At 36.7% G+C, this 13,399-nt stretch overlaps 1 protein-coding gene across 1 annotated transcript; it reads right to left on the bottom strand.

Moving 5' to 3' along the window:
* Window positions 1-6,622: 6,622 nt before the first annotated feature.
* LOC136829987 (general transcription factor II-I repeat domain-containing protein 2A-like) lies at window positions 6,623-7,642 on the bottom strand. The gene has a single exon (XM_067089163.1). The coding sequence runs from the start codon at window positions 7,640-7,642 to the stop codon at window positions 6,623-6,625; it is 1,020 nt and encodes a 339-aa protein (XP_066945264.1).
* Between the last annotated feature and the right edge of the window lie 5,757 nt (window positions 7,643-13,399).

Here is a 13,399-nt window from a genome sequence, read left to right as displayed (position 1 = left end):
TACGTTAGGGCGGACGGAAATTGCTAGCCTAGGCTACCTGTAGCCTACATAAGCAAAAAGAAAGAGCAACATTTGGGCTGAAGGAACCATCACACCCATGAATAGGGGTCAGGGTTTACTTAAAGGGAGGGGGATCCTCGGGGAGGGTGGCAAAGCCCCCGGGCCAGGTAAGGGCATCAGGATGTTCTACTAAGGAAGCTTAGGTAAGGGTAGGTCTGGTTGGGGCACATAATTCCCTACGAAATAAATGTACCCCACCACTACTAGGGTCAGGGGTAGCCCACGTGACCCCCCACCCGCCGTCTTCACTGGCTCCTCCGAACACCCTGCCAGGGAGGGAAGGCCATTGGGCTACACAAGAGACAGCAACATGCCCTGGGGCACAGCAGGAGGCTCACTTACCCGCAATTTTGTATATGACGACAATCAAGATGACCACAATTGGCACGGGACAAGAGATACCCCTGGGTCTGGGTTCTTTCTGCCGTTTCAATGTTTCGCGGGTAAAACCACGCTGAGGTAGTAGTAGTAGTAGTGTTTGGAGCATTAATCTTTGTAACAGCTCCCTCCCTCCTCCTACTTAACCTCTGGTCGTGTTTGTTTAAGACTATTTTCTCCTTGGTATCATACGATTACGGTATATTCTTTCGCTTTTTCACTTTCCTCTTTACTATTAATAGGTATTAAATGTTTGCGATAAATTCTTTCCTATTTCCTCTTTGCCCTTTAGACAGACAACAGTTCCTCTTTGTCTTCCCGGTATGGCTGCTGCTCGAATCCTTACCTATTCCTTCTACAGATTGTTGCTTTCTGGCCAATCAAGTAGGAAGAGCTCTGCTCTAGGTTCTCGATTCCTTCTTCACGACAGAATCTTTTATTATTTTGCCCTTTCATCTTTTCCTCTCATTTGGTTCCCGTGTTTCATCTAATTCTGCTCATCAGCATGGCGTGTTCAGTGTTACCATGCCAAGTTTCCTCTCCTCTGTTTTCCTCAATTTCTTTTAAATTTCAATTCTGACGTTTCATTTCTTTCGTTTTTTCTGTTACCCATTCAGTTTTGCCTGAATTGAAGTCTAACTCTCTTATGTACCCTTTAATTTACAAAATATATTTTATCTTCCATTCTCTGCTGGTCCAAGGTTACCTCACAATGGAGCATTCTTTCAATGTAGTGCATGTCTCATAAGCCATTTATCCTGGACCAGTCAATGAATATATTAGTTTTATCACTGTTTATATTTAGGCCACATTCACTAGCTGTTTCCATAAGAAATAAGACTCTTTATGGCTTTTACTGTATAGAACAGTGTCACAATTCTTTCAATTTGGTTCCTAAACCCAATTGAATTTCCTTTTTTTAAGTTTTTTAAGTCAGAAGCTTGTTTGGAATGATAAAGATATATAGGCTACTGTGTTCATGAGTGACCCATTCCACAGCAGATTCTCTGCAGTAATTTAGGATATATGAGCTAGACCCACTTTGCCTGACTTTCCATCAACGCAGAAGAAAAAGAATCCTTTTCCTCTCCTCTGCTTGAAGGATATGAAGGATAAGGACTATGGAAGCGAAGGTTATAGGATGTCTCAAGTTTCTTTCAAGGACTGAAAGGACTTGATTATCTGACCCAGGGCCCTGAACTAAACACCAGGGCCACCATGAATGCAAAACAACTTTCCTCAACCTAAACGTAAGTTGAAAAAACGGATTGAGATATTGAAAAAAAAAAATGAAAAACAACGAAGAAAATAAAAAGGCCAAAAGTTGAAAAAACAGACTGACAAAAGGAAAATAAAAAAAAATACAATAAAAGCAATGTAGACAAAGGAATAAAAACTTTTCTTTCCTGGTTTTGTGAACTTATGTAACTCGAAAAAAGACTGATAAGAGATCCCAATGTAAATATATTAATAAATTTCTGACTCACATCGGGATAGAACCTCAGTCTCTCAAATTACAGGCCAGGGAGCTACCAACTGGATCGCAGAAGTCACAAAAGGAATTGGAACCTTAATATTTCTGTACCTGAGGTTTTTCCTGGTCAGGTTTCTGAATCCTAACATTCCACCGAATTTTACCAAACTTCCCGACCCACCAGTGACCCAGTTGATACCATTTCATTCGGGAAAAACTTATATCCAGTGATGTACAAACTCCAATTCTTTAAATAAAAATCCCATTTTAATATTTTTTTCTTGAATCAGTTTTTTTTCTCTAACCACTACTGTTTTTGCAGTTTTTTAAAGCAAAAATCCCATTTTAATTTTTTCCAATTTAAAAATTTGGCATTCACAGTAGTAGTCTTTTGTAACCACGAGAGTTTGCAGTTTTTTTTAAAGCAAAAATCCCATTTTAATCCGTTTTTCATCTTTAATAATTTGCCATTCCCAAAAGTAGTCTTTTCCTAACCACGAGAATAGAATAGCATATAGAATTTAGGCCAAAGGCCAAGCGCTGGGACCTATGAGGTCACTCAGGCCTGAAAGGGAAACAGAGAAAAAAGGTTGAAAGGCGTAACAGGAGGAAAACCTTTTGCAGTTGCACTGAGACACAATTGTCAGGAGAGGGCTGAGGAAAGTCAGATGGAAGGAAGAGAATATGAACGGAGGTACAGTCAAAGGAATGAAAGCCGGTGCAGCTAGGGCCTAAGGAAGGGACGCTGCGAAGAACCTTAAGCAATGCCTACAGTGCACTGCATGAGGTGCACTGATGGCACTAACGGGAAAAATACCTTTTCACATTTTTCCCTATTTAATCATTTTTTTCTACCCAAGAGTTGTTACCATTGTTTTTAGGCAGAAATTTCTTTTAAATTTTTTCCTATTTAATAAGTTGGTGTTCCCAAAAGTAGTTTTTATTCTAGCCACCAGAGTTTTTGCAGTTTTTTCCATCAAAAACACCTTTTTGACTTTGTTCTATAACTTGGCGTTCCCAAAAGTAGTTTTTTCTAACCAAGAGTGATTTCGACGGAGGTAAGTAAAATCAAAAGGTGATATTAGCCCTGAGTGAAGAGGGTTTTCGAGAAGTGGAAAATACATCTGCAGTCACACTTCTGTCGAGTTTTTTTTTTTTTTTGACAACTGGCCAAAGTTGACGGGTGACCACGATAGAACCCACTGTTTCATTTCTATCCCGCTTTTCGGCAAGGCAGCTGAAACAAGTGAACTTCGGCTGAAGAGACGAGTGTCGGCAGCCAAACTTCTCGAAGAAAGAAGTTGGGAAGTTTGGGCAAAAACCTCCGACAGCTTCGTAGCTCTGGAATATAATCAGCGTTTTCAGGAGGCTGAATAAAAATAAAAAAATACTTGGTTGTCTAAAGTTACAGTTTTAACAGCAGAGGTTTTTTCTTCTCAATATTTTAGTTCTGAATGGATGTTACTGAACAAGGTCTTTTAAAGTTTAGGTTTTTTTTTACCACGGGTTGAAAGAGGGAATATTGTCTCTCTCTCTCTCTCTCTCTCTCTCTCTCTCTCTCTCTCTCTCTCTCTCTCTCTCTCTCTCTCTCTCTCTCTCGGACGCAGCTCATCAAGTCAGCTCCTGTCAGGTATATACTGTAAGTCAACACTTAGCGGAATTTGTTACGAATTTTGATAATTTCTTTACACCTGCACCTGTTGAAGTATGATCCTTTAACATTAAAGACTTATGGTGTATAGACTGTTTATTTTCTCATGGAAAAACAACAGAAAAACAACAATATCAATAATGGTAATATTAATGATTAAGATATGCAATAAAAATATTCACACATTTAGGAAATCTGTTTCATCAAATACGAACCCTCATTTGGAATCTTTTTCATTTCCCGAACAAAATTATTCTAATCGTTTAAGAAAGCACCTAGAAAACTTTCTGAGAGAGAGAGAGAGAGAGAGAGAGAGAGAGAGAGAGAGAGAGAGAGAGAGAGAGAGAGAGAGAGAGAGAGAGAGAGAGAGAGAGAGAGTTGGCAGCATATAAATACTTTCATTTTGAATAAAAATAATAATAATGATAATAGTAATAATAACTCATTCAGACGGCACAATGAATCTTGCCTAAAAAAAAGAAAAGTATATTTTCTATAATCGAAAACATTTCCATCGACTTGTATTCTTTTCATTACAATTTTCCTTCCCAATCCTCTCTCTCTCTCTCTCTCCCCAATCCTCTCTCTCTCTCTCTCTGTTGGATGAATCGCCTTCTACAGAGTGATTTTCGAAAACATGATTTAAGAGGAAAGAATCTCAGAGAGGAGTTTTAATCCATATCTCCTCAATTTAAATCTTTTGAATAATCTCTACTCTCTAATCTCTGATCTCTAGTCTCTCTCTCCTCAAAGAAATCCATGAACTTGTATAAAAAACCCATCTTACTTTTCTAAAATAAAATCCAGTCCACATCAGATATTTTTATCATTTCATTTGTCCTTCTCTTTATTTCCATATAAAAGCAGTTTGCCATTTATAAAGCTAAAAAGAGATCTTAACAAAGCTTAAAAGAGAGAGAGAGGAGAAAAACCCATCTTACTTTTCCCCTGGAATAGAAAATCCAGGGGGGTACAAGAGTAATTTTACTACTAAATAGAGGTTGCAAAAATTGTCCTTCTCTTGCAGATTGCAGTAAAGTAGTTTACCATTTAAAAAAGCTAAAAAGATGTCTGTGTGTGTGTGTGTGTGTGTGAGAGAGAGAGAGAGAGAGAGAGAGAGAGAGAGAGAGAGAGAGAGAGAGAGAGAGAGAGAGAGAGAGAGTGCCCATGTAAGCCCTTATTAGATAAGAAAACAGACCTGTATACTAAATCAAAATTTAAAAGTAGGTCCCATGCCTGATTTAAGGGAGCCAACGTAACCTCCAGATAATACTAAATTTGAACGAGACAGTTTAAGTGTTTCAGGAGTGATTCCCCAAAAGAAAACTCAATTAAATTGTTCAGTGGATACGTCCCTGGCACTTAGGAGACCTTGACCCACCCCCTCCCCCCAAAAAAATTTTTTTAGGAAGGTTTTCTAGAACTGGACGGGTTTTTTTTTTTTTTTAAACAAATCTATACCACTGGTCTTTTGCAATTTTAAACTAGGCCTATAACATTGCCAGTAAGTTTTGACAAGATCCATCCAGCTTTTGTTCGTGTGTGTGTGTGTGTGTGTGTGTGTTTATGTATGTATACCTAGTAACTGATTAAGGTCCTTAGTAACTAAAAACTAGGGCTAACCTTGTCTGCAAGTTTTGGGATAATTCATCTAGCCATTCTCCGTGTGTGTGTGTGTGTGTGTGTGTGTGTGTGTATGAGTATATACCTAATAAGAGATCAAGAAACACACTTAACAATAAGTAAATTTCACTGACTTAATTAAGTAAGACAAGAATCTTTGACAACAAAACCTTAAAGTCAGTTACAGCTTTGCACTTTGCTAGCAAGAGACTGAGAGAAAATCGACCCAAAAGAGAGAAGAGAAAAGAGAGAGAGAGACCAAACCCGATAAATTTGCCAGAAACGACCCCAGTTGATGTCAGTCCAGGGCCATAACAATGGGGTTATAACTTATTGGGAGTAAGACCAATTTGACTTTTGGACTGTGAGTCAGATGAGGGCTATAAAGAAGAAGAAGAAGAAGAGAGAAGAAGAAGAAGAGAAGAAGAGAGAGAAGACTGAAAACTCGATAATGATTTATTCTTTTGAAAGTATTTGCTAAGTTAATCGTCCAGCAAAAAAAAATTTCTGAAACTTTCTTATAAAAAACATTCTATCTTAAATAAATCCGGAAGAAAAGAAGAAGAAGAAGAACAGAAGAAGAAGAAAGTGTAAAAAAGGTCTAACAGAAAAAGTCTAGAAAGACTTTAAAAAAAAAGGCTAAAAAAGTCTAAAAAGACTTGGAAAAAGATAAAAGACTAAAAGTCTAAAAAAGAGGCCTTTAAACGGCTGAAGGATGCATTCTTAATTCTAAGAATGTTTGCTAGATGTCTGTCAGTCAACCTATTTCTTTCTGCAGTTTTAATGTTTTCATGCTTGAAAAAACTGCTCGCAAGAGTATGTACTTCCCACATGCATAATAATTTTCTGGATAAATTTAGAATTTGATTGAATTCATTTTTGAGAGAATGCAATTTCTTATAAAATAAAGGAAGTGTGTTCTCCCTATGGAAAGTTTTAAACCTTCCCTGACTTTGCAGCTCAATCAGTTCAAGTTGGTACTCCACTGGTGCTTTATCATATTCAAATGAAAATGGATCATTAAACAATTTTAACTCAATTTCAATCTTGCTAAAGTCAGAAAATCTAATTGTAAACTCTCAAGCAAATCTTCACATAATTTAGTATATTTTTCATAGTTTACAGAAAACTTTTCTCTCTTTCAGATAGACTACGAAAGTGTACAATTTTACCAGCTTTTAGCTGTGCTATAAAAAGTTCCAATTTATTTGTGTGAAACTAGTTATCCGCTCAAACATTGAGGAACATAACTGGTCCTTTCCTTGTAAATGCAAATTAAGTTCAGCTAATACTTCGGTGATGTCTACAAAGAAAGATAAATCATTCAACCATTCTTCATTTTCTAAAAAATCCACATTTTGCTTCTTTTCTTCCAAGAACACTTTTATTTCAGGCAACAATAACTGAGATCTTTTTAAGGTTGCTGCTTTACTGAATCATCTAACTTTTGAGAAATATACTACGTCTTCATATTCACTGCCAACTTCGTCCAAGAATGCTTTAAATTCGCGATGATTTAAAACCCGTGATCTGATGAAGTTAACAGCCTTGACAAGATCAGTCATCAAATGTTTCATATTTAGCTTTTGAGCACATAATTGTTGTTGATGTATCAAGCAATGGTAACTGAGAATCTCATGATCTACAGACTCTTTGAATAAAGTAATAAAACCATTGTGTTTACCAGTCAGGGCAGGAGCACCATCAGTTGTAATTGAATAAATGTTTTTCCTATCAATACTGAATTTATCTAATGACAAATTAACAAACTCATATATGTCCTTGCCTGTTGTTGTGCCCTTTATGTGACACAAGTCCAACATTTCTTCAATAATATTGAAATTTATATCAATTCCTCTAATGAAAATAACTAATTGTGCAGTATCACTTTGGTCAGTACTTTCATCCAACGCTAAACTGTAAAGAACGCATGCAGATAATTTGTCCTTCAGTGTGCCTTCAATATTATCACCCAAGTCATCAATTCTTCTACCAATTGTCTGATGTGATAGACATGTTTCCTTTACTAAATTCACTTTGTCTGGACAGTACTCATTAAAAGCAATAACGATGCATTCTTTTATTAATTCTCCATCAACAAGTGGTTTTCCTTTCTTAGCTAATTTCTCAGCTATAAGGTAACTAACTTTTGTACATGTTCCAGTTTTAACAACATGTTTTTGAAGACTAGCTTGTTGTGACCTAATTGCCTTTGTCAATTCTTCAATTTTCGTTTTTCTTCTTTCTTCATTAAACGTCTGATATTCTGACTCATGTTTCGAAGCATAATGACGTTTGATATTGTATTCCTTGCATACGCTAATCTTATCATTACATAAAAGACATATTATATTGCCAAATAACACGGACACAAAATATTTTTCCGTCCATTGGATATTAAATTTCCTCTTTTCTTCTGCTATCTTCCATTTTTTAGTAATAGATTCCATGGCCATATGAATATAAAATTTTCAATATTTAAGATTATAGTTCTCTGAAAAAGAAATTAACCATTAATAGGTATGCTGATCCGTAGTTTACTGAAAATGTATTTATTTCAACAACAAAGAAAATTTAAAAATCCATTAATATAATTAATTAATATAATAATTAATCCAATAATGTTAATTTAGTTTTAACAAGATGGCCTTCACTCGAAGGCATGACGACCGCTAGCCACGTCTAAAAAATTAAAATAATTTTTATGTGCAAACGGTGCGTCAAATCAAAAAAATTTCAAGAGGGTAAAGTGTCATAAAATTAAGATTTCTACAAATAAAAGATACTATACGACCCACCATACAGTTACAACAGCCATCAAAAGTTTTTCAAAGTACTTCGGGCCCAAACAGTGCTTCAAATCGAAAAAAGTGCAGGCGTTAAAGTTGTATGAAATTTGATTACCGACATGGAAAGTGTTGCCAGATTTGAGCTAGCTCTTATTGTGAAAAAGCTATTAACCAAATAGATTTTCAAAAATGCATGGGGTCACAATGACCTTATTGCTGTGACCTTGATTTTGGTCCGATGACCTTGACCAACGAACATAGCCGAGATATTATACAGATGTATCTACATACCAAAAATGAACTTCCTATATCGAGGCATACAAACGAGAGCCCGAACAGACGCAAACACACACTCACTCACACACACAGAAAGACAGACAGACAGACAGACATGACTGAAAACATATAGGTACCTACTTCCCGCTTCGCGGTCGTCAGTTAAGGTTAAGCACAAATAAATACACACAGGCGCAGGGGCGTAACTAGCTCCAAAAAGTTTGGGACACAGGTGGGCAGTGTTAGGGGGGAGTTTGGGCACTGACACCCCCCTCCAAGAAAAAATGTAGAAATCTGAACTCCTTTTTTCCAGATATTATACTTTTTTGGGAAACACAAAATTTGACATGCAGTTAACAGAAATAAACAAAAAATAAATTTCATAATATCTTGTCACAGAATTGAAATACAATGTCTTATATATAAATTCACTGCATGAATTTCATCTCATAAAAGAAAGTAAAAAAAAATCACATATCAAGTTCATTCTGTAAAAGTAACCATGGATTTAAAATTCCTCTGTCTTCGTAGGAGAGTGATATTTATCCATAGTGTGTATTATATTTTGGGGACCAATGTATACTGTGTTCCCCTCACTTCAAACTCTGAGAGAGGGCATCCCCACCTGAGTTACGCCCATGCACAGGAGTAATAAATAATAAAGCTATAAAGCTGCACACGAAACCAACACATTAAAACGATTCTCATCTAACAGTGGCGCACCGGGTTGCCAATGTACTTTTAGATGAGACGGTTCATCTTTCTCTCCCTCGCTGTACATCCTACAAATCCATGCTCTGTACGTGTACATGTACACGTTCCCTCCTCCCCGGGTTTGTATTCCTGTAATGCTAAGTAAAGCATACGCTGTGATGTACCCATAGCGTTAGTAAATCCACTCCTTAAAATTCTACGGGGTTTTTGAATAGTACGAGAAATTCTGCATTTTCGTGAAAGTCGTACCAAATGTGCTTACTACACCTAAAAGTACCAAAACTGGTACATTAGTACCAGGAATGGCAACCCTGCACTGGCGGTAGTCATGCAGACTAGACGAGAATTGAACAACTAGGAACAAAACAGAACGAGTTTTATACAAGATGATTTTACGTTCATGAAACACATGGTGGTTTCACGATACTTATGATAACTTGTGTGTATCTATGAGGCTACAAGGCAATCATAATTTAATGTTATGTCAATATAGTAAAAACTAATCTAAGAAATCCTCAAAAATAATCTATAATCTAAATGACAATTTTAAAAATGTAAATGAAGTGAAAATAATCGAATTTAGATTTTAAATAATCTACGTCCGCAGTCCTAGCTAAGCCTAATCACAGAACTAAAAAATTGACAATATTATAAACTTAGTCATAAATTTCATCTTAATTATATTGTTTTTTAAATTATTTATGTTAATTATTTTATTTATTAAATATAAAGTATTTTGATTAAATTACATGAAGACTCTTGTGCTCACTACCTGATAAATTTGCTAAAAAAAAAAAAAAAAAAAAATTTTTATGAGTCGATAGTGGGCCGCATCCAAACATTGAGTGGGTTGCAATGGTATAAAAAGGCCTTTGCAGGTTAACATCCCTGGTCTAAACAAAGGCTTTAAAACGGTTAAGACAAAAAATATAAAAAAAACTTTTAAAATGCCTTTGGCTAAAAAGGCTAAAAATGCCTGAAAAGGCTTTAAAAATTCAATGGGCTAAAAAGGCTCTAAAAAGGTGAAAAAGGCCAAATAGTCTACAAAACGGCTAAAGACAGTCTAAAAACATTCAGAGAAAACACGAAGGCCAGACATGACAACATTCGCACAGGGCGAAGCCCCCACGCCAGGAGGAGGAGGAGGAGGAGGAGGAGGAGGAGGAGGAGGAGGAGGAGGAGGAGCCTTTACGAATCTTAACGACCTCGTCAACAGTCCTTCCTCATCAATATTGAAATGCAGGAGGAAGTCCCTCCACCACTTCGTCGTCTTCTCCTCTTGTGTGAGGTGGATAAGACCTTACCTTACAGACCTTACAATTCGTTCGGGTTGCCCCAGGTCCCTCAGTGTGAGGCGCCTTTGATGTCTACCAGAGAGTTGCTAACGCATCTTCCGGTATATTTTGCATCTTCCAGTCTTGGATGGTCTGGGATGCATCTTAGATATTTGTCGAGCTTATTCTTAAACACATCTACGCTCACTCCTGTTATGTTCCTCAGATGAGCTGGTAGCGCATTGAATAGACGCTGCATTATCGATGCTGGTGCGTGGTGGATTAATGTCCTGTGTGCTTTCCTTAATTTTCCTGGTATAGTTTTTGGCACTATTAATCTACCTCTGCTTGCTCTTTTTGATAATTTTAGTTCCATGATATTTTGTGACGAGTGGGATTTTTGACTAGTGTTCAGAATGGCGAAAATGAGCATTTTTTAGTTTAATTCTTAGAGGTCTATTTTGACTTGTTTACGAAAAATACAGTAGGTTACAAAACCTCGAGACACGGGAAAAGAGGGAGTTGGAGTGGTTGGAGAGCAAGATTAAAAGATGGAAAATAAAGGAGAGGAGGCGCAAGCGTCTAAGATGGAACTGGGGGAAAACCCTACGGGGTCCGGAGTTTATAGAAAATTAATTTCTTTTTTCTTGGTGCATATCGAAATTATGACAGCTCCAGTAACAGGTCTACTAGATATACTACAATCAGAATTTCGTGGTTCCTCTTTGTAGGCGATAGCATTTCAATCCATTTAGCTGTGGGGAGGACAAAGGGGGGCGGGGGGCCGACTCACCATGACTTCAACTCCCATGAAATCGACAATCAACTGCAAATCAATCAATTAAGAGCTTCGTTTTCCAATGGAAAAATCAACCCATCAACGCCCTTTCAAATGATCTATTGTAGCATCCCGTTCTTGAATAAAATCACTCGCGATATTTATTTCCTTCTAATTTCCCGGATCATAGTAAGAGCAAATGATTCCAAAATTCCAGAGAGACGCAGGGGACGAAATTTTTGGCTTGATTTAGGCCCCTGCATCAAAGGCCATTGGAATCCTAATTCAGTTTCCAGAGCTTCGTCAAATGACGGAGAGGGAGTGACTCCGGAGTGTAGACTCCCCTTCCTAAATCTGATTCTAATTTTGGTTTTCGACTGAAGGCTGCGGTTATTCAACATTGCTCACATATTCACAGAAGCTTGGAAAGAGTAATTTTACAAAAACTCAACACCACAAGTTTTTATTTCGAACTGTCAGCAAAAGCAAACTGACCAATTTGCCCAAATAATTTGAAGACGAGACGAAACACTTAGGAGGAGATCACTCAAGTTTAAAAATAACTGTCAATACTTCTTTCTTTTTAACATTGACGAAACGACAAGATATGAGTGATATCAAAACTTAGGCTGGAGGGAACCATTTAGATATTGTTAGCGCACTAATAATCTTTTACATTTGTTAGCGCACTAATAATCTTTTACATAATTCTCTCGCTGTGGAATTACCGTGATAATCGCGACCATAATTATGCAAGTGAGACAGTAATTATTTTTCATTTGTAATTTCAACCTTGTGACGTTAAGGTGGAAAGTTTACGAAGTTACAAAAATAATAACTCTTTCTGAATATAGTCTGAAATGTATAACAATACATTTTAATACATTCATTCAGAAGAATACAAATTTCCTCATGACCTTACTCCGTTATAATAATAATAATAATAATAATAATAATAATAATAATAATAATAATAATAATAATAATAATAATAATAATAATAATAATAATGATGTGAATTTTTGTCTGTTGCCAGCTTATGCAATTCCCTTATTAAAATACACACTGAAACAAATTTAAATCCCATGATATATTTATCAAACTTCCTACTGAGAGAGAGAGAGAGAGAGAGAGAGAGAGAGAGAGAGAGAGAGAGAGAGAGAGAGAGAGAGAGAGAGAGAGAGAGAGAGAGAGAGAGAGAGAGATTAGTTTAATGGAACTAAAAATGTTCACTTACGCAAAAAGTCTAAAGAGATCATTACAACTTCACAAGGAGAGAGAGAGAGAGAGAGAGAGAGAGAGAGAGAGAGAGAGAGAGAGAGAGAGAGAGAGAGAGAGAGAGAGAGAGATTAGTTTAATGGAACTAAAAATGTTCACTTACGCAAAAAGTCTAAAGAGATCATTACAACTTCACAAGGAGAGAGAGAGAGAGAGAGAGAGAGAGAGAGAGAGAGAGAGAGAGAGAGAGAGAGAGAGAGATTAGTTTATATAGAACTAAAAATGTTCTTATGCAAAAAGTCTGAAGAGATTATCACAACTTCACAAGAGAGAGAGAGAGAGAGAGAGAGAGAGAGAGAGAGAGAGAGAGAGAGAGAGAGAGAGAGAGAGAGAGAGCGACTATGACCTTCTCATTCTTCAACGCCATGTCTAAAATTGGAAAAGTTCCGGGACCATTATTCTGCTTAACATAAAAAATTGGAAGTAAATTTCCCAAAGGAAGCTTTTCTCCGCTTCTAATTTAACCCGACATCTACCAAAAAAAAAAAAAAAAAGTTTTAATGAAACGTGAAACTAAGGATCACGTTTCAATTTCCCACTGAAACTTTCCCACTTGAGGTCCAGAAATGATTGACAGTCATCAGATATTGAAAGTCATTTGGTTTTCATCTCTCCTTTGTGCAAGGATTTCACTCACAGTGTATGTATATATGCAGGTTTTCTTCACTACCCCAAGGGGACTAAAATCAGTCGACATTTGAAGAGATATATTTAATATCGTTCCAGAATCTTGCCCAAGCTCTTCATCTTTTTCACTAGTTTCTGCATTTTTTTTTTTCACAATACGAGAGCTTTTCATTTCGTTTAAGACTCTTGCCTGACCCCTTGCAAATCTTTCAAACTATTTCACCAGTTTGTGCAGGTTTTCTTCACCTCCTCAAATCACAGTGGTTTCACCTGAAAATGTCAGCCATTCCATGCTCAGTTCTGGACTATTTTCTCTTTTCCGTTTCGACTTTCCCACTGGAGTCCTCAAATGACTCATGACAGTCTTCTGGTGTTGGAAAGTACTGAAAATGACCTCTAATATACGCCTTATATTATTTAACGGGCCTTGTATTATTTAATTTAATAATTCTTGTATTATTAATAGGTCTTATATTA

This window comes from Macrobrachium rosenbergii, chromosome 45 (assembly GCF_040412425.1).
Source record: "Macrobrachium rosenbergii isolate ZJJX-2024 chromosome 45, ASM4041242v1, whole genome shotgun sequence".
Classification (NCBI taxonomy): Eukaryota; Metazoa; Arthropoda; class Malacostraca; order Decapoda; family Palaemonidae; genus Macrobrachium; species Macrobrachium rosenbergii.
Note: the sequence above shows the minus strand (reverse complement) of the source record. Positions and strands in the feature narration are given on the sequence as shown.